We start from the raw sequence: 20,445 nt of genomic DNA, 5'->3' as shown, positions 1-20,445 counted from the left end.
TGAGGCCTGGACACCCCCAGAGCCTGTGACCCCCATGGGGGGGGGGGGGCTGGCTGTCCCCGGGGCCTGTGCCCCCCCCGGGGCCTGCCCACCCCCTGCCACCCCCATGGCCTGTGACCTCCATTGAGGCCTGGCCACCCCCAGCGCCCTGACACCCCCACGGCCTGTGACCCCCATCGGGGGGGGCCTGGCTGTCCCCGGGGCCTGTGCCCCCCCCCCCCCGCCCTGGCCGCCCCCAGGACCCCCCCTCGCCCCCGCCCGACTGCAGCGCCCTCTCCCGCCACCAGGGGGCGCCCGCTCCGCGTCCCGGAGCCGACGTCATCACCGTGCGCCCAAACGGCCGTGACGCGCCGTCCCGGTGAGGCAAGATGGCGGCGCCCAGCTGTAGCGCCGGTAATGGCGGTGTCGCCGCCGCCGCCCGCTACTGCTTGGTGAGCGGTATCCCGGCCGCGCTGCGTTCCGCCCAGCTCCGCGCTTACTTCAGCCAGTTCGTGGAGGCCGGAGGCTTCCTCTGCTTCCACTACCGCCACCGCCCCGAGCGCCTGCCGGCGAGCGGCGGCGAGGAGGCCGCGGCGCCGCCGCCGCGCACTTGCTCCTGCCTGGTGGCCGTGCAGCCCGGCCGCGCCCGCCGCCTCGTCCGCATGTACTCGGGTAAGCGCTGGGTCGGGCCCGGCGGCGCCTCGCTGCCCGGCCGCTGCCTCATCCGAAGGATCCGTCTCAGCCCCGGGACAGGTACGAGCGGGAACCGGGGGGGGGGGGGGGGCGTCGGGCATCGCCCCCCCTCATGGGCCTGGGAGGGGCTGGAGGACCCGTTGGGCACCGGATCCCACCTCTACGGGTCGCAGCAGGCAACCCGAGGGCACCGGGTGGTTAAAAGCCCTCACGGAGTTTCCTCAATGCCTTGAATCCATTATGAGGCAAGAAGAATCGTTCTGGGGTGTGCTCATCCCCCTCCTGCCTGATTTACCCCTCTCTGCTGGAGCGTGTGTTCCCCCACAAAACCATTCCTTTTCTCCTCCAGGCACAGAGACATCTTCCTACAGCGGGGACAAGACGGCCGCAGGTGAATCTGTCGCAGAAGCGGACTTGAAGCGGCTGCCTGAGTTCAACCCCCCTTCCTTCATGCCTTACGGGAACGTGGGCACTCCTCTGAAAGTTTTTCTGGAGCTGATCCGGGCCTGCAGGCTGCCTCCCCGGATTATCAAGAAATTGCAGCTGGATTTTCCAAAGACAGGCTCATCCCGTAGGTATGGGAATGTGCCTTTTGAATACCAGGACACTGAGACAGTTATAAAAGAAGAAAGAGTTTACACTGCTACAGGGGATGAGATCACAGAGGAAGAGGGGCCTGCGGCAAGATCTGAGGTGACTCACCCAGCCAGTGCTGAGGAAGATGAGGAGGGGCAGGAGAAGGAGGAAGAGGAGTCGCACTCAGATGATGTAAGTGGATTTTTCTAGCACCGTCCAAGGTTAGCCATTACAGCTGCAAAGCTGTGCGGGCCGATATAACTCTCTCAGAGCTCATTTTTAATTTTTAATTGTATTGTATAAATCGCTTGTCTAAAAATGGTGTTAAAATACGGTTGTTCACGTCTTGGTGCACTGAGCCCCTTGGCACATGAACAGTGTGGGCATTAACGCCTCAAACTGCTTGCCCAAATCAAGCCAGTTGTAGGGGTTGAGCCCAAAGGGTTTGGTCCAGAGGAGTGAGCACAGGCAGAGGCTGGTGCTGCGGGAGCAGGTCTCTGCCCTGCTGCGTGATAGATTGGCCCGACTCTGCTGTTGCTTGTGAATGAGGTGACCGGAGATTTGGGACCACGTTTGTGTGCTGGAAACGACATGCAGAGCTGTACAGATGGTTGACCTTGAATGCTTTTGTGATTGAAGTTAGTCGTTCTGAGAAAAATGGCTTTCGTGACAAAGACTCCTAGAAAACTGGGCTGGACAGGCTCTCCGGAGATTATCTCGCTCCCTCCACCTGACAGACGCCTGTCTAGCCTGTTCTCAAAAGCTCTGTCATTACAGAGGCAGCACAATCCTGAGGCAAGCCATTCCCGTTCTTTGCTGTACCAGAATTAACTGAGATGCCAAATCTTTGCTGCAATTTTATCCCATTAGGTTCTCCTAGCAACAGCGGACACAGAGAACGCTTTGTTCCCTCCTTTGCAAACTTTTAATTCAGTCTTTTCTTCTCCAGACTAAACAGACTCCTCTAGCTGTTTCTCACAGGCTCTGTTTCCTGGATCTCTAGTGATTCTTTTGGCTGTTCCTTAGTTTGTTAATGTCTTCCTTGGAGGGCTCTGCCCAGAATTGGGCAGGCAGCAGTAAAGCTGTCAGTCTGATCTGTATCTGTGCCAGCAAGCTGCTTCACTGGAACTGACACAATCTCTTTAGGGATCAGCTTGAGTGGAATTAATTTGTTGCTAGTGCTGACTTTACCTACAACACACCTGCTCCTTAAATGGGCATCTTAGTGTTACAGATTGGCTACGCTGCTGAAAGCATGCTGTGAAGTGGGTGTGATGTGGTATTTTTCACCACTTCTGTCTGCTGACTCTGAAGATGGCATTAGTCAGGGGAATGAGGTCATCAGTGCTGGTCGTGTTGGTGCCTGAAAACAGCAGGCTGAGACGAGCTCTGTTGACAAAGCTGTTTCATAGGGAAGGCGTTGCGATGGGCCGCGAGGGTCAGGGAAACAGGGAGGAGGCTGTGTGCTGTTGGTGTCGCCCACCTTTCACCGGCTCCTTTGCAGGACACCTGTGAGGAGTGGGAGCGACACGAGGCTCTGCACGAGGATGTGACCAAGCAGGACCGTGTGGAGGAGCGGCTCTTTGAAGAGGAGATTGAACTGAAGTGGGAGAAAGGCGGCTCCGGCCTTGTCTTCTACACGGATGCTCAGTACTGGCAGGAGCAGAATGGAGGTAACGTTGGTGTTTGTGTCGCTGAGCCGCAAACTAAGCACCACGAGCTGGGCGCCCCAGCCTTGCAGATAAATCAGGTATAACCCCATATGAGCATTCCAGATCAGCTACAGATACAGGCATCTTGCCATCACTTTTTAAACCTCCCCTTGATCACAAAACCTGCCGTGGTTCGATCCAGTCGCCAGAGACCTCAGTGGTACTGGCAGCCTGTCATCTAAGCGCTGTGGTTTGCGGAGTCTCTAATACCGTTTCCTTCCCATTTTGTTAGAGAAAATAGTGAGCTGGGCCACCAGCAAACAGCTCTTCTGTGTCAGACTTCCACAACCATCACTAAAACTGGTGCTTTCCTTCTCTTGGCAGACTTTGATGAGCAGACGGCAGATGATTGGGATGTGGACATGAGCATCTACTATGACAAAGGTATCTCAGCTGAAACCCCCCTGAAAAACAGGGAGGTTGGGAAATTCTGACCCTGCAGAATCTCTGCAGCGGGGAGCTCTTTGGCTCTGTCATCCTTTGAAAGCCTCCAAGATGTCAGTGTACTTGAAACAACGTTTTTCTTGTTTGGCAGTGAGAGTTGCCAAAAAGAACAGGTTCTGCCTCCTTGTTGCATGGTGCTCTGGGGGAAATGATGGTAGTGAACGGCTTTCCTGAGCTGTGCTGCTCTGACTCTTGCTTCTTTCTCCCTAGATGGAGGTGATAAGGATGCTCGGGACTCGGTCCAGATGTGGCTGGAACAGCGACTCCGGGATGGCTTGGAGCACGGGTCTGTTTCAGGACAACAGATTGGCACCTTTGAGAGACACACCAAGGTGAGTTCTGGATACGTGCTCAGGAGAGGATGGGGCAGGACAGGAAAGGTGGCGATGCTCAGAGGATGTGGGTTAGGGGGAGGAGAGGTCTTGGATGTGGGGAGTGAGCAGAGGGTTCTGGGAAGATGAGGATGGGCTTTGTCCAGCAACTCTGACATCTTTTTCCCCTCTCCCAGGGCTTTGGCAGGAAGGTGCTGGAGCGGCAGGGCTGGACGGAGGGGCTGGGGCTGGGGAGCAGCAATTCTGGAATGGCCGAAGCTCTGGACAATGAGGGTCAGAACCCCAGATGCAAGAGGGGGCTGGGGTAAGTACCCAACCCTGCTTGGGCTCTCTGGGCTGATGCAGCAGGTAACTGGCTGCAAAAGGAGCAGAGTGTCAACCAGAACTGTAAGGCCGTCCCAAGGATCTGCCTTTCTCTGTGCAGCTGGTGGCAGGGCCTGCCACAGCGCTCCAGAGCTAAATACAGTGCTCTTCCTGACGGTCCAGTGCTCCTTAGAGGAGCTTGTGGTGTTAGAGCAGGACGGAAACCATTTGCAGGTTCATGCAGCACACAAACAGAGCGCGCTGCGCTTGAGGATTGAGGGTCACCTCTGCTACGGTATTGTTGTGGGGAAAGCCCAAGTGACCTGAGCTGTAGCTGTGCACCTTCACCCCTACCTTCTCTGTGGGGCTTCTGGAGGCTTTCTGTGGTGCTGTGTTTCACTGTGAGGACTGGCTCTTGTTCTAGAACAATCTCGCAGCCAGGAATAGGACAAGAATCCTTATTGCCCTGTATTGGTCCACTTTCCCCCTGCAGCATGTGAAGGAAATGAGCTGGGATGCACAGGAGTGTCCGACTGCCTCAGCAATGTTGAACCAAACGTTTCCTGCTTCCCTCTAGGTACCACGGGGAGAAACTGCCAACTTTCAGCAAGGTGAAAAAGCCCCGGCGGGACGCTCCCATCCTCATCTCGACCGTCTATGATGACCCTGACCCAAAGGACACTGGTGACCAGCTGCTCAGGCGCCAGCCACTCACTGCCATGAAGTACAGGCAGGACATGGCATTTGTCCGAGCGTCACACGGTGCTCTGGAGAGGTTCAGTGCCCAGTCACGCTGAGCAGAGACTGTCACAGAGCCTTTGTACTGGTTCTGCTCCTCTCGAGCGCAGGCTGGCTCCTGGTCTTGGGTTTGGAGCAGGGTGTTCATATATTTATTTTTGGAAGAAATATAGACTTGTAACAAAAATTGCCTCAGGGTTCTTTTTTTTACTGCAATTGAAGCATTCAAGTGAGGGGAAAATAGTGCTCGTCCTGGTTGTTCAGTGGGAACGGGGAAGGGTGTTGCGTTTCTGACTGGCTGTTTAAAGCCGATACTGCTGCCTGGATCAACCAAGCTTGTGTGCTAGGTCAGCCTAAAAAACCAGAACTCGTAGTTCATGGCTGCCTGAGACCCGGGGAAGGACAAGTACAGACAGGGCCCCAGCTGTGGCACGGTAACTGTCCTGCCGAAAGCTCGCTGCTGGCCCACAGCTTCGCGTTGCTTGGGCGTGACGATCCCACACTCCTGGGAGAAACTCGTTGGGATGAAAGACTCGTCCTGGCAGCCTCCGGAGGAATTTTGCGGGAGGCGTTTCCCTGCGGTCGGGTGTAGCGGGTGCTTCCTTCCATGGCTCTCCGACGTGCTCTGCCCCGTTTTCCTGACGCAGGCACTCTTCTAGGGGAGGGGAGAGCCTTCGTCCCAGTGACCCAGTACTGGAGGGTTAAACTGGTGAACGCTCTGCTGGCAGGCTCTGGTTTGGCTCCGTGCACCTTCCTTAAGGCTATCTCTGTGTCGGGGCGGGGGGATGCAGGGCGTAATTTTCCCTTCTCTTGGAGGCAGAGCTGGGGCTGGGGGGGGAGTTGCTGGAAGGACAAGCGCCATCGCCGGGACTCGAACCCGCGACCCGGACCCCGATTCCGGGGTCCGGGTCGCGGGTTCGAGTCCCGGCGATGGAGGAGCAGCGCGTCCCTCCGGCCACCAGGGGGCGCCGTAGCAGCGGCGGCCGTTCCTGGCCCGGAACGCGTCGCTCGGGCCCCGCGGCGACCCGGACCCAGCGGCGGGGGGGACCGGCGGCGGCAGGCGGTGAGCGGCCTACCGGGCCCGGGGGTGGCCTACCGGGACGGGGAGGGGGTGATGAGGGATGGAGGGACCTGGGCAAGGAGGGGATGTGGGGGAGAAGGGGGGCGTGGAGGAACGGGAGTCGTAGGGGAGAAGGGGAGGACGTGGGGGAAAGGGGAACATGGCGGGGGGACATGGGGATAAAGGGGGGGATGTGGGGAAGAAGGGACATGGGGGGGAAAGGGGGACATGGGGGAGAAGAGGGGGACATGGGGGGACATGGGCATAAGGGAGGGGATGTGGGGGGAAAGGGTGTTGTGGGGAAGAAGGGACGTGGGGGGGAAAGGGGAACATGGCAGGGACATGGGGGAGAAGAGGAGAACATGGGGAGAAGTGGGGATGGAGGAAGAGGGGACATGGAACATGGCGGGAGAGGGGACACAGCAGGAAGAGTTGATGTGGGACGTGGGGGGACAGGGGATATGGTGTGGAGAAGGGATGTGGGGTGGGGGAAGGAGTGTGTGGGAGGGGGGACGTAGGCTGGCATGGGGAGAAGGGAGGATATGAGGAGAGTGGGAATATGGGGGTTGCGTGGGGAGGAGAGGGGACATTGGAGGAGAAAAGGGATGTGGAGAAATGGAGGGAAGGACATGGGGACATGCTGGGGTGAGGGAGGGAACATGTGGGTGCTGCCACGTCAGGAAGGACCCAACTAGGGTAAAACTCACCCCACACGCAGGCAGGAGGAGGGATCTGCGTCCCGCAAGCACAGCCCTGTGGGTCTGGTTGGGGGTTTGTGCCTGTTTTCAGCCCTGGTGTCACCAGCTGGGGGGTAACAGGGTAATGTCCGCTCCAGCATGGGGCTCAGCTGTGCAAGGAGTGACAGGAGGCAGCAGTTACACAATGGCACTTTCCCTTCCTCTCCACCCGCTCCCTGGGTGTGAATTCCAGCAGATTGCTTTCGTATAAATGCAAATAAAATGGTAAATGGGAGTTTTTCCTTTCTCAAGTCAACAGAAGGAGAAGGAAATGAGCCGACATGTCTGAGGGCAGCCAGGGGAGCTCGCTGGCCTTTGGCCAGGTGGTGATCGGGCCTCCGGGCTCCGGGAAGACGACCTACTGCCACGGCATGCAGGAGTTCATGGGCAGGATCGGGCGCAAGGTGACAGTGGTGAACCTGGACCCCGCCAACGAGGCGATGCCCTACCAGTGTGCTGTGGACATCGCCGAGCTCATCACCCTGCCTGATGTAATGGAGAACTTGAAGCTGGGGCCCAACGGGGGGTTGATCTACTGCATGGAGTACCTGGAGGCCAACTTCGACTGGCTGCAGGAGAAGCTGGCTGCGTTCAGGGGTCACTACTACTTGTTTGACTGCCCAGGGCAGGTAGAGCTCTACACCCACCATGACGCCCTGAAGAACGTCTTCGCGCAGTTGGCCAAGTGGAATTTCAGGGTAGGTTTGGGGCTCCGCGGGGAGCTGGGATCGGTGCCTGGCACCCCACGTGCTTGTACAAGGGGCTCAGAAGCTGTACACCGCACAGTCAGAGCTTTTGATTGTGGGTACTAATGACTGTTTTCTTTACTAACGTGTTTGGCCTTTCATGTGAAACAGCTTTGTCAGGGAAGGAGGGGAATTTTGCCCCATTTTATGCTCGGAGGGATTGGCAAAAGAGTGGCTTGTTCAGGGCATTTAATGCAGTGGAATTATCATGAACAGAAACATGGATTCCTTCCTCACACACTCTCGCTGTGCTCCAGGGTCCTCTCCACAGACCTTGTGTGTTTTATCTGAGTGGGCGCTGTATTTTGGAGTGGGGTGGTAGATGTGTGCGCTGGGCGAGCGGGGACCCTTGGCACTGCACTGTGAGAAATTCAGGCGTCATCTCAGGCCCTACACGGCTCTCCTGCTGCCAAGCCAAATCGCTCTGCACATTGTAGTACGTGCTCTGTGCTTTCTTGCACAATGGAAGATGCAAATGAGGAAGCGCAGGTGAGAAGAGTCCCATAACCAAGCTAACTTGCTTACATTGCATTTGTTTTGCATTTGGGCCAAACCATGAATGTGCAAACTGTGTATGGTGTGAGCAAGAAGGGCAAGTTCGTTTGCTTGAGACTGTCACTGGGAATCTGCACAGTGGAGATTATTTTTATTCAAATAAATGTACATGAAATTGTAGTTACTAAAAAAAGATAGTTACACTGCTGTTTTGATGCTCGCTCGAGTGCTTACACCTGCCTGTGAGCTTTAAACTGGCTTTTTATGCTGCAGAAGCATAGCTGTGACTCAACCACACTCAACTATAGAGCCCCGACTTTGAGTAATATTGTGTAACAGGCAGTAACTTAACAGAGATCTCGGACCACATTGTTACAGCTGCACAAAACACAAGGAATCAAACAGCTCATTAATTTAATTATTAATTATTATTTCAAACCGCATGACAATTGGTTCTCCCAGCAGAGCGTGGTGTGCTACAGTTACTGCTCCTGAGTGTATGCTGTGCGTGAGCATTCCTGTGGGAAAGGTGGAAATCTGGAGGCAGTCGTGTCATTCAGAAGGAGAGTTCACCCCAGCTCCCACCCCTGAAAAACCTGCAGAGTTCAGACAAGCGTGGAAACTTCATCTGCAAAGAAAGAAGCCCTCAGAAAAGGGAGAGCAGTTGCAGGTTTAAGTGTCTTTCAGTACTGCTGGTGGAGCTCAGCACCCCTATAAGCCTCCGCAGAGCCCTTTCTATGCAGCAGCACCCTGGGTCCTGAATCCCCCAGGTTGTCTACGGGTGTGAATGTGGCAATATATACTTCTCTCTATATATGTGCACTCATATGTGAGGATGGTTTATATGCAGGAGCCAGAAGGTATGTGGTAACTTTCCCTGCCTGGGAGTCCATGTGATTATAGTCACGTCCGAACAGATTGTCCTTTAGCCACTTCTCAGACTCTCCCAAAAGCAAGCAGGTGGACTTATCACTGGTCTGACCTTGTGCTGTTGCTTTGTGCCTTTGCTGTCCAGCTGGCTGCAGTGCATTTGGTGGATTCTCACTACTGCACGGACCCTGGCAAGTTTATCTCTGTTCTCTGCACCTCGCTTTCCACCATGCTGCACGTGGAACTGCCCCATGTCAACGTCCTCTCCAAGATGGACCTGATCGAGCAATACGGCAAGCTGGGTAAGAGCCTTTGCAAGAGAGACACGTGGAATTGGGCTGCATCAGGTGTAAATTACCTGTTCGGGTACAGGGATGTATTGCTGGGAGATGTTCGGGGAACTGGTGTAAATCTCACTGGGTTCTTCAATTTACAAATTGCCTTCAGAGCTTCTTGGTGTTTCCCTGCAGCTTTCAACCTGGATTATTACACAGAGGTCCTGGACCTCTCTTACTTGGTTGACCATTTAGCTTCTGACCCCTTCTTCAGAAATTACCGCCGCCTCAATGAGAAGCTGGTGGAGGTGATCGAGGACTACAGCCTGGTGTCCTTTGTTCCGCTCAACGTCCAGGTGATGCAGCAGGAGGAGTGGGGCAGAGAGAACAGGGAGTGTTGGATATGTAGTCAGCAGGTTTGGTAGCAGCTAGGTTACGTCTGCTTAGAGCCAAGAGGGCTGAAAACCTTGGCTGTGAAGAGACTCAGGGATGGAGGAGGACAGTGAAACACACCCAGACTTGTAAATCATCTCTGGCAGCCAAAGGAAAAGAAAAGGCTAATGAGCTTGGGGCTATGTGGGCCTTGTGTCTTGGGGTGGGGAATTAAGAATCCCCCTTCATTCAACTCCTCTGTGCCTGCATTTCAAATCTGGGCAAAGTATTACCTGAAATGGTGTTAAATTAGGGAGCACAAAATAATTAGAAGATTGGGAGGAATACATTTGGGAGGAAGGGCTGAAAATGTTAATCTGGTAGTTTGCAGAAGTGTCAACAGAGGCAAATGGGCTGAGACAAGAGGTGATGAAAGGGTGGAGGGTGTCAGCCCGTCATGCATTCGGGCTCCACAGCGGGTGCACCTGTTCGTCCTGTGGCCCCTCTGGGCGCCGGGAGGCCGGCAGCATCCTCGGGGTGTTGGGCGCTGTGTGGGTGGCCCAGAGCCTCGGAGAAAATCCATGGTAAAGCCCAGCACGAGCTCTTGCCTCCGGGGAAGGACCAGATTCCCTGTGTGTCATCTCCCTTCCTTTCAGGATAAGGAGAGCATGCGACAGGTGATGCAGGCAGTGGACAAAGCCAACGGCTATTCCTTCGGAGACCAGGAGCACAGGAGCCTGGAAGCTCTGATGTCGGCAGCAGTGGGAGCCGATTTCCACTTTGCTTCGTATCCTTCTCCACTGATCCTGTGTTGTGTTGAGTTTTAATTTGTCCTTCCTTGGGGAAGAGAGGCTGGAGGTGGGGCTGGCAGTTTGCAGGCCCAGGTTGTTACTAACATCATCTGATGCTATTTGGTGATGTCCATGTAGCGAGTCAGTACGGCTCAGCCCAGACCTTAGCAGACAGTTGTCCGCACCAAAGCCACCACATTTGTTGCTAATTGATGCTGTGAATGTGGGAGGAATCTTTTGACAACTTTCCTGTCTCTCACACTCACTTGGACTGGTTCATTCCACCTCGTCCAAACCATACAATTGATTCTCCTGTACTTGTCGGGTCTGGGATCAGCCAGAGCCAGAAATAACTCAGGTGATGCGTGCAGCTGCCAGTACTGCCGTCTTCCTGCCAGCCTTCAGGCTAATGTGGGGCTGGTTCCTCGCCCGAGAACATTAAGAGCTCCTTGCAGAAGGGAGTGTTTGAGCCCAGCCCCTTGTTTTCCTTAATTACTGCGTTATCAGCACGCTTGCAGTGCAGGAGAGGTATGTGCAATCTCAGGACAAAGCAGTGGAAGAAGAAGTGATGGATCTGTAACACACCCACCTCTTCCACAGCTGCTCTCAGTTTTGACACCTCTCCTTTTCCTACCAGGAGCTTAAGGGATCTCCGCGTTGTGTGACTCAGACCGAGTGAAAGCCTGTCTAGGCAGAGGTCTGGCTGCTGGACTCCCTCTCTGTAAGGGTTTGACCTCTTGTGCTTCAGCCCTGCTGCACAGAGCAGTGTTTTTGCAGAAGGGCGATGGCTGAGTGACCAGCAAGCCGGGTCTTCCCTGAGAAGTAAGAGAGATTTAGCCAGGTGAAGGCAGGGTTAGCAAGAGAAGAGAAGCAAGATAAAGGAGACTGACCTTTGCCAAGTCTCCTCCCCATCATGACCAAGGTAGATCCAGAGAAAGAAAAATCAGTTTGACTGTCTCCTCTGCAGTGAGACTTGAGACAAAAGTTCTGGGTTTACCACACAGGAGGAGCACGCATGGGCCTCATGCTCAGAGGAGTATCCAGGCTGAGAAGCCTCCAGTCTGTCTCAAGGAGGACAGCAAGATGGTTGGTTTTCTTTTTTTTTTTTTTTTAAATAATGATGGACTCTTTCTTAATAAAACGCTCCTTCGTCTCGCTTTCATCTTGTGAGTTTGCTGTACCTGAATAAATAAAACCAAGAGTGCTACCGAGCCCAAGGCTAAAAAGCCTCTGGTGGGAACGTCACAGCAGCTGCTGTGTTGTGTACTTTGCAGAAAGGCTCCGTGTTTGCGACGTCGTGTTCCTCTATGATCTACCTGAGAACAGACAAAGCGTTTGCTGGAGGGAGCGAGGAAGAGTGACTGTGGGACGTGAAAGCAGGTCACTCCTCATGCGCGCTTATCCAGGGGCTGAACGCTGGCGGTTGGTGTGCACGCAGTGCGCTGACAGCGACGCGTAAACTGCAAGCTCGGCTTTTGTAGGCTTTTGATTAAGAAAGACCCTGTGTGACTCAGCAGGAGGTTGGAGCACATCGTTTGCATGTAAGGCCTTTCCCAGCAGCTGGCTTGTCTGCCCTCATCCACCTTCCTTTTTCTGGGCTTGCTTTCTCCAGTACCTTCTCCAGATCCCAAATCCTGGGGCTTCCCCTCCTCCCCAGGTAATTCCCTCTCGCCAGCTGGCTGCAGCTCCTGACGGTGACGGCAGCAGCTTCCAGCCTCACGTGCCACCTCTTCTGCATCCCCGCTGCAGACAGCAGCTTGGGTCCATCAGTGCTGTGAATTGGGAAGGTTGGGGTGATGAAAAGCGAGGCATCCACACCGAGCAGCCCTCCGAGTGCCTCCCGGCAGCTTGCGTAGCCGCATGTGGGATGGGAGCGGGTGAGATTCCCGGCTCCCAGCTCGGTGTGCAGACTCAGCATCGTGTCTTGCCCAAGACCTTGCATAAAATAAGACAGCTCTTTTCTCGCAGGACAGTTTGGTGCTTAACAGAGCGATTGCAGGCCACTGACTCAGTGAATCTAAATGTCAGTGGGGTCTTGCTTAGCAGCGACTGCAGCTAGGCGGGGAGTTAAAACTAAATTTTCCTGCATCTCACAGCTTTGTGGCCAGGATTTGGAGACAAGGAGGAGCTCAGGGGGAGAAGGAGGGTGGAGACACACACTTCCATGCACGCGCGCACACACTCACACTTGTGCGTTAACCAGATAGATAGTTCACGATGAAAGACTACACTGACATTTCAAATATAGAAGTCAAATTCATGTCTGCTGTCAGTGCCTGAGCTCTTTTCCCAAGAGCCCGGGGACTTCCCTGGGTGTTTCTGGCTGAAACCCATCAGCTGCATTTCAGTGCTATCTGGGGTGAAGGTCTGGAAGCCAATCTAACCATAACCAGAGCTGAAACTCCATCCTTGCCTTATGGGCTTGTCCTGGTCATCTTTGAGCCCTTAGTTGCTGTAAAGGGATGGAAGATGTGATCATAAAAATGTGAATTTTATGGCTGTTTTTTCATGGCTTTGAGAGATTTGGTGGCTTAAAAGGGTATTGTCAGGTCAAGCTGGAGTTATGCAAGAGCCATCAAAGCTTTTGTGGCTGTTTGGCTCTTTTATTTTAATACCCAGGCAGTATCTGCAGCCCCAGCCTTGCCACACTGTGCTGGTGCTGGAGAAAATGGAAATCAAAGGTGACAGAAACTTCTCAGCTCAGGGAACCTCTGCTGCATCCAAACCAAGAAATGCTGAGGTCTAAAAGAGCTACAGGCTGAAAAGTGCAGCGTTTTCACACCAAGGGGCTCTTTGCAGCCCGGGTGTGGAACTTGGGGCCTGAATTGGGACCCGCAGCTCAGCAGGGACGACACTCGCTGCTCTTGGTCAGGGCAAAGCAGAAAATGGCTCTGCAGCGGGCAGGGATAGCCGGGGGACCCTGGCCGCGAAATCCAGCTGGCTCCTGCACCCACATGTCCCCACGTTGGGAGGGGACGGCCTCGCTGGGGCTCCTGGGGCTGAGGGAGGTGACACTTTGGCTCCTGTCGCTCCCATTGAGCAATCATCGGCTGGGGCAAAGGGCCAGGATTAGTCACCCCAATTGAGGCACATCCCTGGGGGGGGGGGGGCAGGCTTTTTGCCAAGCTGGTCCTACCTGCCCTGGCCCCTCCAAGCCCGGCACTGGGAGAGGCTGAGCCCACCCTGATGGCACGTGGGACCTCCTGGGTGAGACTGAACACGGCAGGTCATGTTTTTTGCGATGGAGAGGGTTTGGACTTCAGTTGCAGCCACTGAGCTGGGAATGAAATGGAATGGAATGCTGTGCTCCCCGCCTCTGGCTTCCAGCACCAACACCTGTCTTGCGGCCGGGCCACCACACCAGAGTCCTGGTTGCCCATCCCACCCGGCAAAGTGTCACCGCAGCTGCTTGCTGGGGAGGCGGCAGCAACCCAGAGCCGGGTTACCCCCCCAGACAGCCGCAGAGTCCCTCTCCATAGCCCAAAATACAGGATCAGGCCAAGTCAGCCAGCCAGGCTGGTGCAAATGTGGGTACCAGGATGAAATACTGAGTATTTTTGGCAGTCCCCAGTCATTGCAATGTAGGTCAGAGCTCAGCCCCATGCTGGGAGTGTCCCCAGGGCTGTAGGACAGACAAGACGGTGGGCTAAAAATCCAAAGGATGGGGTCAGCGTGACCCCAGGAGTATCTGCCCCAGGAGAGGCTGGGGGATGCCGGCTCCATCACAGGGCTCCTGCTCAAAGGCTGTGAGTTTCCCCATGAAGTGGTGCTCTCTGAGGGGGTATGAAAAGCCTCTCCAAAAACTAAAAAGCCCCCAGACCAGGCACCCAGGGCAGGCCTGGCACACCCCGGTACCTGCCTGGCAGGAGGCTGCCCATCACCATCCCTGGGACAAATGGTGACAGCTAGCCAGCACCGGCTCCCTTGGGTGCCACGACTCAGCTTCAACTGGCCCTGCCAGGCAGCCAGGAGCCAGCCAGCCCTGGCCCCGGGGGATGAATCCCTGCGGGGAGGTTGTGAGAGCTGGGGACAAGGGACAAACCTGGCTGTGGGTCCTGCAGCCCGCCAGCCCCACTCAGGACTGGCAGAGCCTTTTGCAGGCAGCATGGCCAGGGGCATCATCCCCCACTTGCCCTGAGAGACGTGTTTCAGTAGCCTTAGCCCCATGGCTACTAGCTATGGGGGGGGGGGCAGCCCCTGTGAATGGGGCTGTACCCAGACCCTGCTCCCAGTGCCTTGCTGGGAGGGTGGGTCCAGGGTGGGGGACACTCCCTGGCCCCAGGGCACCAGTGTCCCTTTGCTTTACTGGTGTTAAAGCTACTAAAACACATATATTTGAAAGCTTTGCTGTGCACCCCTTCTTGCGCGCAGTGTCAGGGATGCTGAGGGCGTCGCCCCAGCCATGGGACGAGGATGAGGATCAGGGTCCCAATGTCTCCCTGGTCCCCTCTGTCTGGGTCCCACCACCCTATGTGAAATGGGGGGGGGCCAGGAGGACCCCAGGGAACACCCTGCGCTCCCCAGCAGCACAACCCTCTCACAGGAGGTGTTGCTGGGCCCAGGGCCTCCCTCCCAGCCCCAAAAAGCTGCTGGACTGGCTGGGAGGCCGGGGAGCATCGTCCTCCTACACGGGCCAGCCACGCTGCAATTTTGGGCGCTGTCAAAATCGGTTAACTCCTGGGAGGCCAGCGGGAGCCCCGTTGTCCTCCTGCCACCCATGGGCCCCAAAAAGCAGCAGGGTCGGATGGCCACCCCTGGTTAACCCCCTGCACCAGCACCTCCCAGCTCCCACATGGCCACCCCCCCCCAGTTTAACCAGCCCGGGCTGCTCGTGTCCCCAGACTGCCGGGTCAAGGGCCAGCGAGAGCCCTTGGCTCGTTTTTCACGTCGGCCAGCCCCGGTTTGGCTAATTACAGGTCTGGGGCTGGCTCCCAGGCTGGGAGCGCTCGGGGCCGGGTGGAGGCCAAGCGTCGGGGCCCCTCGCTGGCCTCCCCCCAGGAACCGGCTGGTCTCCCCAACACTGCCGGGGGCCCCCCCAATTCAGCTGGGACCGGCCAAGCAAATTGCAACCTGCTGGGGCCACTGACCCAGTCCTTGGCAGGGCCAAGGCGGCAACCACGTTTGCTTCTACAAGATGCCCTGATGGGGATGGGGACTGGGAAGGGGTGGGTGAGGGGCTGGGCGGGGGGGGGGGGGGGGGGGGGGGGGGGTCTCGCAGGGGTTAATGCCGCAACTGGGCTCTGCGCCCAGCTCTGCTCCAGGTGACGTGTCCCATCCAGGGCGAACAGGTTCTGGTTTGCACAGCTAAACCTCCCACAGCAGCCAGCGCTTTCCCACGGCAGAGCCCTGGCAAACCTCATTACATCCCAGGCCGGTCCCTGCACAGGGAGCAGCAGCCCCGTGGGCTTTACACTGGGTGCCCCGTAATCCCTGCACACAACGGGGGGGGGCAGGGGTCACTTCCCTGGTTGTGCCTCAGTTTCCCCAAAGCCCAGGAGCTCCTGGCACCCCAGGAGCCGGGTTTTGGCCATGCCGGTGCTCAGGGCTGGCATGTCCCCCACGTCCCCAGTTGGGGACCCCGCTGAACCGGGACGGCACGTCCTGAGTCATGGCACGTTTCCTCCCGGCATCCCGGCATTTCCCATCAAAGGCCGGCTCCTGCCCAGCCCTGCTGCGCTTGATCTGATGAGCTCATAGCCCAGGGTGCCATGACTGTATTTTATTGTAATTATTTTTCATGTTGAAACTCGTGCTGGCGGCGGAGGGAGGAGGGGGGGCTGCGCTCGGTGAGCTGCACCCTTTGCCGTGGCTGGACGCCAGGGCCAGAAGTGCTGAGCTTTCGCCTGCTCCAGCACGTCAGGACCTCGACGGGGATGTCCCCACCCTGATGACACCCCGGGGTTGTCCCCATGTGGCTGCCAATGCTCCTTTAGGGGGGGACCCCCCCCCCCCCCCGTACCCCAGCCTTTGGGCGTAGAGGAGAGCTGGTGGAGGGGACCTGCACAAGGCCCTCGGTGACAGGTTTTGGGGCACGGCGGGTTTGCACCAAGGGGGTGGGACACCCCACAGCAGGGTCGGGGACCTCGGTGCACCCCGCGGAGCAGCCAGTGCTGGAAATCACCGCAGCTCACCCCCCCGTGGGGCTGCCAAAACCCTCGCCCCGTGGAGGCAGAGCCCACCCTGTGAGCCCTTCCACGGACAGCCGCCGAGGGACGGGGCTCGCCGGACACCCCGAGACCCCGTCGCGGGACTTGGGGGGGGTTGGGGAGCAGCCAAACTGGTGCTGCAGACCCCAGGGGACCCAACCGCTCCCCGGTGCTGGCAGGGTGGAAGGCGAAGCGGGTGCCCGGCGGCGGCAGGAGCTGCCCGGACACGTGCGCGGGGGAGAGATGAGGCAGACCAGAGGCAGGCGTGCAGGAGATGGTTTATTGGAGACGCACAGAGGCTTTGGCAATACGCGACCCCCCCCGCCCAGGGATGGGGAGGCTGCCCGGACCCCCCCCTCTTGCCCCGTCCTGGCCCCTCACCTCCTCCCGTCGTGGCTCCAGCCCTCTGGGGGTTTGGAGCTGGCACATGCTAGGCTGGGCCCCCCCACACCCAAAATGTTAAATAGTGGGGTGCTGGCAGCCCTGGGACAGAGGCAACCCCCTTCCCTCCTTTCCCCCTCCCCAGAGCAGAGGATGGGGGAGAGGCAAGGGGGGGGGGAGCCATGCCAAAGCCACCCCCACTCCCGGCATCCAGGCTGGGGGGGCCGTGGGGGAGCTGAGATGCCTTCCCCCCGCCCCCCCCCCCCCCCAAAAAAAACTAAACCAAAAAAAAAAAAAAAAACCACCAAAAAAAAAAAAACCATGAAGAGATGCCAAAGGGACTGGAGGGGGGGGCAGGTGGGGGCCGGTCCCCAGCTCCACGGGGGCCGTTCAGTTCTTGGGCTCTTCGCCAGCCTCGCCGCCGTCTTCTCCCGCGCACTCGGCTGTCCATAGCGTGAGGTTGTCCCTGAGCAGCTGCATGATGAGGGTGCTGTCCTTGTAGGAGTCTTCGCTGAGCGTGTGCAGGTCCCCCATGGCCTCATCGAAGGTGGTCTTGGCCAGGGAGATGGCCTGGTCGGGGGCGTTGGCGATCTCGTAGTGGAAGACGGAGAAGTTGAGCGCCAGCCCCAGGCGGATGGGGTTCGTGGGCTGCATCTCCTTTTTGCTGATGTCCATGGCCTCTTGGTAGGCTTCCTGGGCGTTGTCTATCGTCTTCTTGCGGTCGTCCCCGGTGGCCACCTCGGCCAGGTATCGGAAGTAGTCGCCCTTCATCTTCAGGTAGAAGACCTTGCTCTCAGCATCGCTCGCCTTCTTGATGAGATACTTGTCCAGCAAGGCCAGGACGTTCTTGCAGACGCAATTCAGCTCCCTTTCCACCTTCTCCCGATATTCGTTCACCAGCTGCGCTTTGTCGTCCCCCTCTTCGGTTTTGTGCTCGATGCTGGAGATGACCCTCCACGCCGAGCGCTGGCACCCCACCACGTTCTTGTAGGCGACGGAGAGGAGGTTGCGTTCCTCGTTGGACAACTCGTCCCCATGTTCCACCACCGCCTTCATGAAGTCCGCCATGTCCTCGTAGCGCTCAGCCTGCTCGGCCAGCTTGGCCTTCTGCACTTGGTGGTTTCTTGCCATGGCTGGGACGCGGGCGCAGGGCAGACGCTTGGGCGAGGAGCGGGGCCGGGAGCCGTCGGAGCCTCTGCCGAGCCCCGCCGCCGGGATTCGTTTTTGGCTGAGCGTCGGAGCCTCGAGCGAGAGCAGGAGGAGCCAGCGAGGTCGAAGGAGTGTCCTCCTCCTCCTCCTCCTCTGCTTCCTCCCCATCGAGCCCGGCCTTAAAAGGAAAATTGCCGTGAATCATCGCCCGCGGGCGGCGGGTGCTGGGGAAGGGGCGAAGGAGGGGGGTGGCCAACGCCCTGCCTTCCCCATGGGTCCCTGGGGAGGGCTTGGCGGTGGGTGCAGCACCCATGGATGCCCTGGGGGTCTCCCCCAGCCAACACCCACTCCGGGACCGAGGGAACGCCCGTCCCGCTGCTAAAAGTGCTTGGAAGGGGGGGGGACGGACAGCCGGTGGGTTATCGTTTCGGGGGGGGGGGTGTTACACAGAGATGCAGCAGTGTTCAGCTCTTCCCACCCCCCCCTGGAGAAATGGGCCATGGGGTGTGTCCAGTCGTAAAAACGGTTTCCTCCCCACCCCCCCAAAAAAATCGTATCACTGTCGTTTTTATATGGTGATTAACTCGCTGGTAATTGCGAGGGCTTGACGGGCAGGTATGTATTCCCACAGGTGGGGAAACCGAGGCAGAGAGGCTCAGCAACTCGCCCAAGCGCCGCGGGAGGGACCGCCCCAAAGCAGGGTGCAATCACCCCGTGCCTTTGAGCCGCCGCGCAGCGGGACGGGCCCGACCCCTTCCCAAAATGTCCCGCGGAGGGGCAGCCGCCGGCGGTGCGAGCCCGGATCCAGCCGGCAGCAGGGAGACCCCCCCAGCCCCATTGAACTCGGGGCTCCTCCACTGCTCACCTCCAGCCCAGGGCTCCGTTTCCCCATCGCCAGGGACTTTTCTCATCTCTCAAGCTATAACTGGAAGAGTTTTGGGGGTCGTTTTGTTGTTTGTTTGGTTTTTTTTTTTAATTTTTAAATTTTTTTTGACACAAACTCGCCGTAGGTGCTGGGCCGCCGATGGAAACGCGCCGCCCCGATTAGGATCTCTGCTTCGTGTTGCGCTGCAGTTTCACTCTCATCCTGCTTAAGCTTGTTGCCACACGCCGGGTGCTGGCGGCTGCCGGCCGTGCTGGCGAAGCCTTGGCCTCGCAGCTTGTGCCAATCCCCGGCCTTATCTGCCGTGCGGGAATCGTGCGGGAAGGGCAGGGTGGGGCCGGTGCCTGGCAGCATTGGGCCAAAGCAAAAAGGGTTTGGTTTTTTTTTTGTTTGTTTTTTTTTTTTAATCAGTGTGACTCGCTGCTTTACTCATCCCTGTAAACGGCCCCCGGTGCCACCCCATCCCTGTCATCCCCTCCGACTCCGTCTCGCTCAGCTCCCCCATAGACAGGGTGATGGAGGATGCTGGGGACAGAGGACACGAGAAAGATCCGTGGATGCTTTTCCCAGCCATTTGCAGCCCAGGAAAACACCCCCAGCCTCCACACCGCTCCCTCCCTGCCCTGGCAAGGGGGATTCGGGGCTGCTTACCCCCTCCCGGCCAAACCTCCGGGCACATGGTGGGTCTGGGGTACCCCGGCCCATCGAGGGGCTCACATGTGGTAGCAGCACGAGGGTGTCCAGCTCTGCCAGCCTCCCCACAGCCCCTCCGTGTCCCACCCCGCAACCGCACCACGTGCGGTGCCTCGCCAGCAATTAAGAGCTCCTTCCCCAGGTAAGCGTGATCCACTTTGGGAGCAGGTTACGCAGCTGGGAAAACGCACTTCCCGAAGGAATGGCCACATAGGAGACCACTGCCCGTCTCTCACCCTCCGCCCAGCAGACGAGGTGTTTTGGAGAGGGAGGCAGATCCATAGAGACCCTCTAAGAGCTTCAACCAAGCACAAAAGCCCCCATATAGGGACTGGGGGTCAAACGGGCAGCCCGATGTACCCGGCCCTCTAAAAACCACCTCACTCCCGTGCAAAAATGCGAGGCAGCAATCCCCGCGTGGGAGTTAGCCTGAGCTCACACCTCTTTGAGCAGCAAAGCTGTACGTGGTCAGGGTCTGCAGCCCCCAGCCCTGGCAAATCACTTGCCGCCAGACCTGGCTTCAAAATCTCAGACTGATCCTCCACCAGCCCGGCTGCGTTTGGGCTGTTTAATCCCGTGTCAGTTCTGCTCCAAGAGGATTCTGTGGGGAGACTCCCAGCCCGTGGCAGGACCCCCCCGCAGGAGGACGGGATGCTCAGAGGGGGTGTGCGATGGCTCGACCTCGGCTCAGGCGTTTGCCGGCAGCCCCCGCCAAAGGGGCTGAGCTGCTGCCAAATTTTAGTTACAATGGGCTGAGAGGAGGCTGCAAAAACATTCTGCTCTACCGGTTTCGTGAAAATCAGCGGGTGGGTGAAGGGAAGAGCCCCAGATCGCCGCGCAGAGGCTGCGGGTGAGCTCAGCTGCAGCATCCCCCTGCAGAGCACCCATGGGTGCCCCGAATGCCAAAGGACACCACCAGAAGGTGCATCGCCCCAGAGAGAGGGATACCCAGTTCAGGCCCAGCCCCAGGGGACGCTGCCCAGCCCAGCGCGCCTCTCCAGTCCCGTGAGCTGAGCTGGCGATGCTGCAGGCAGGCATGGGCTGGGCACTCGAGCGGCTCCGCGATGGCA

At 57.8% G+C, this 20,445-nt stretch overlaps 3 protein-coding genes across 4 annotated transcripts; 2 read left to right on the top strand and 1 right to left on the bottom strand.

Moving 5' to 3' along the window:
- The first annotated feature begins 352 nt into the window (after positions 1-352).
- Positions 353-4,975, top strand: GPATCH3 (G-patch domain containing 3). The gene is made up of 7 exons (XM_052811772.1): positions 353-732; positions 1,022-1,440; positions 2,753-2,921; positions 3,285-3,344; positions 3,615-3,736; positions 3,913-4,040; positions 4,617-4,975. The coding sequence occupies exons 1-7, from the start codon at positions 369-371 to the stop codon at positions 4,834-4,836; spliced, it is 1,482 nt and encodes a 493-aa protein (XP_052667732.1). The 5' UTR covers positions 353-368; the 3' UTR covers positions 4,837-4,975.
- A 771-nt stretch (positions 4,976-5,746) lies between these two features.
- GPN2 (GPN-loop GTPase 2) lies at positions 5,747-11,373 on the top strand. 2 transcript variants are annotated; one of them, XM_052811505.1, is made up of 6 exons: positions 5,747-5,840; positions 6,827-7,272; positions 8,831-8,987; positions 9,156-9,316; positions 9,989-10,119; positions 10,631-11,373. In XM_052811505.1, exons 2-6 carry the CDS (start codon positions 6,856-6,858, stop codon positions 10,701-10,703), a joined length of 939 nt encoding a protein of 312 aa, XP_052667465.1. In that variant the 5' UTR covers positions 5,747-5,840; positions 6,827-6,855; the 3' UTR covers positions 10,704-11,373. The 2 variants fall into 2 exon arrangements, with proteins under 2 accessions (XP_052667465.1, XP_052667464.1); XM_052811504.1 differs by having other exon boundaries at positions 8,831-9,051; positions 9,133-9,316.
- Positions 11,374-16,603: 5,230 nt separating this feature from the next.
- Positions 16,604-17,869, bottom strand: SFN (stratifin). The gene has a single exon (XM_052811255.1). The coding sequence runs from the start codon at positions 17,779-17,781 to the stop codon at positions 17,041-17,043; it is 741 nt and encodes a 246-aa protein (XP_052667215.1). The 5' UTR covers positions 17,782-17,869; the 3' UTR covers positions 16,604-17,040.
- Between the last annotated feature and the right edge of the window lie 2,576 nt (positions 17,870-20,445).

This window comes from Harpia harpyja, chromosome 16, assembly GCF_026419915.1.
Source record: "Harpia harpyja isolate bHarHar1 chromosome 16, bHarHar1 primary haplotype, whole genome shotgun sequence".
Lineage (NCBI taxonomy): Eukaryota > Metazoa > Chordata > Aves > Accipitriformes > Accipitridae > Harpia > Harpia harpyja.
This window is presented reverse-complemented; position numbering and strand designations above follow the sequence as displayed.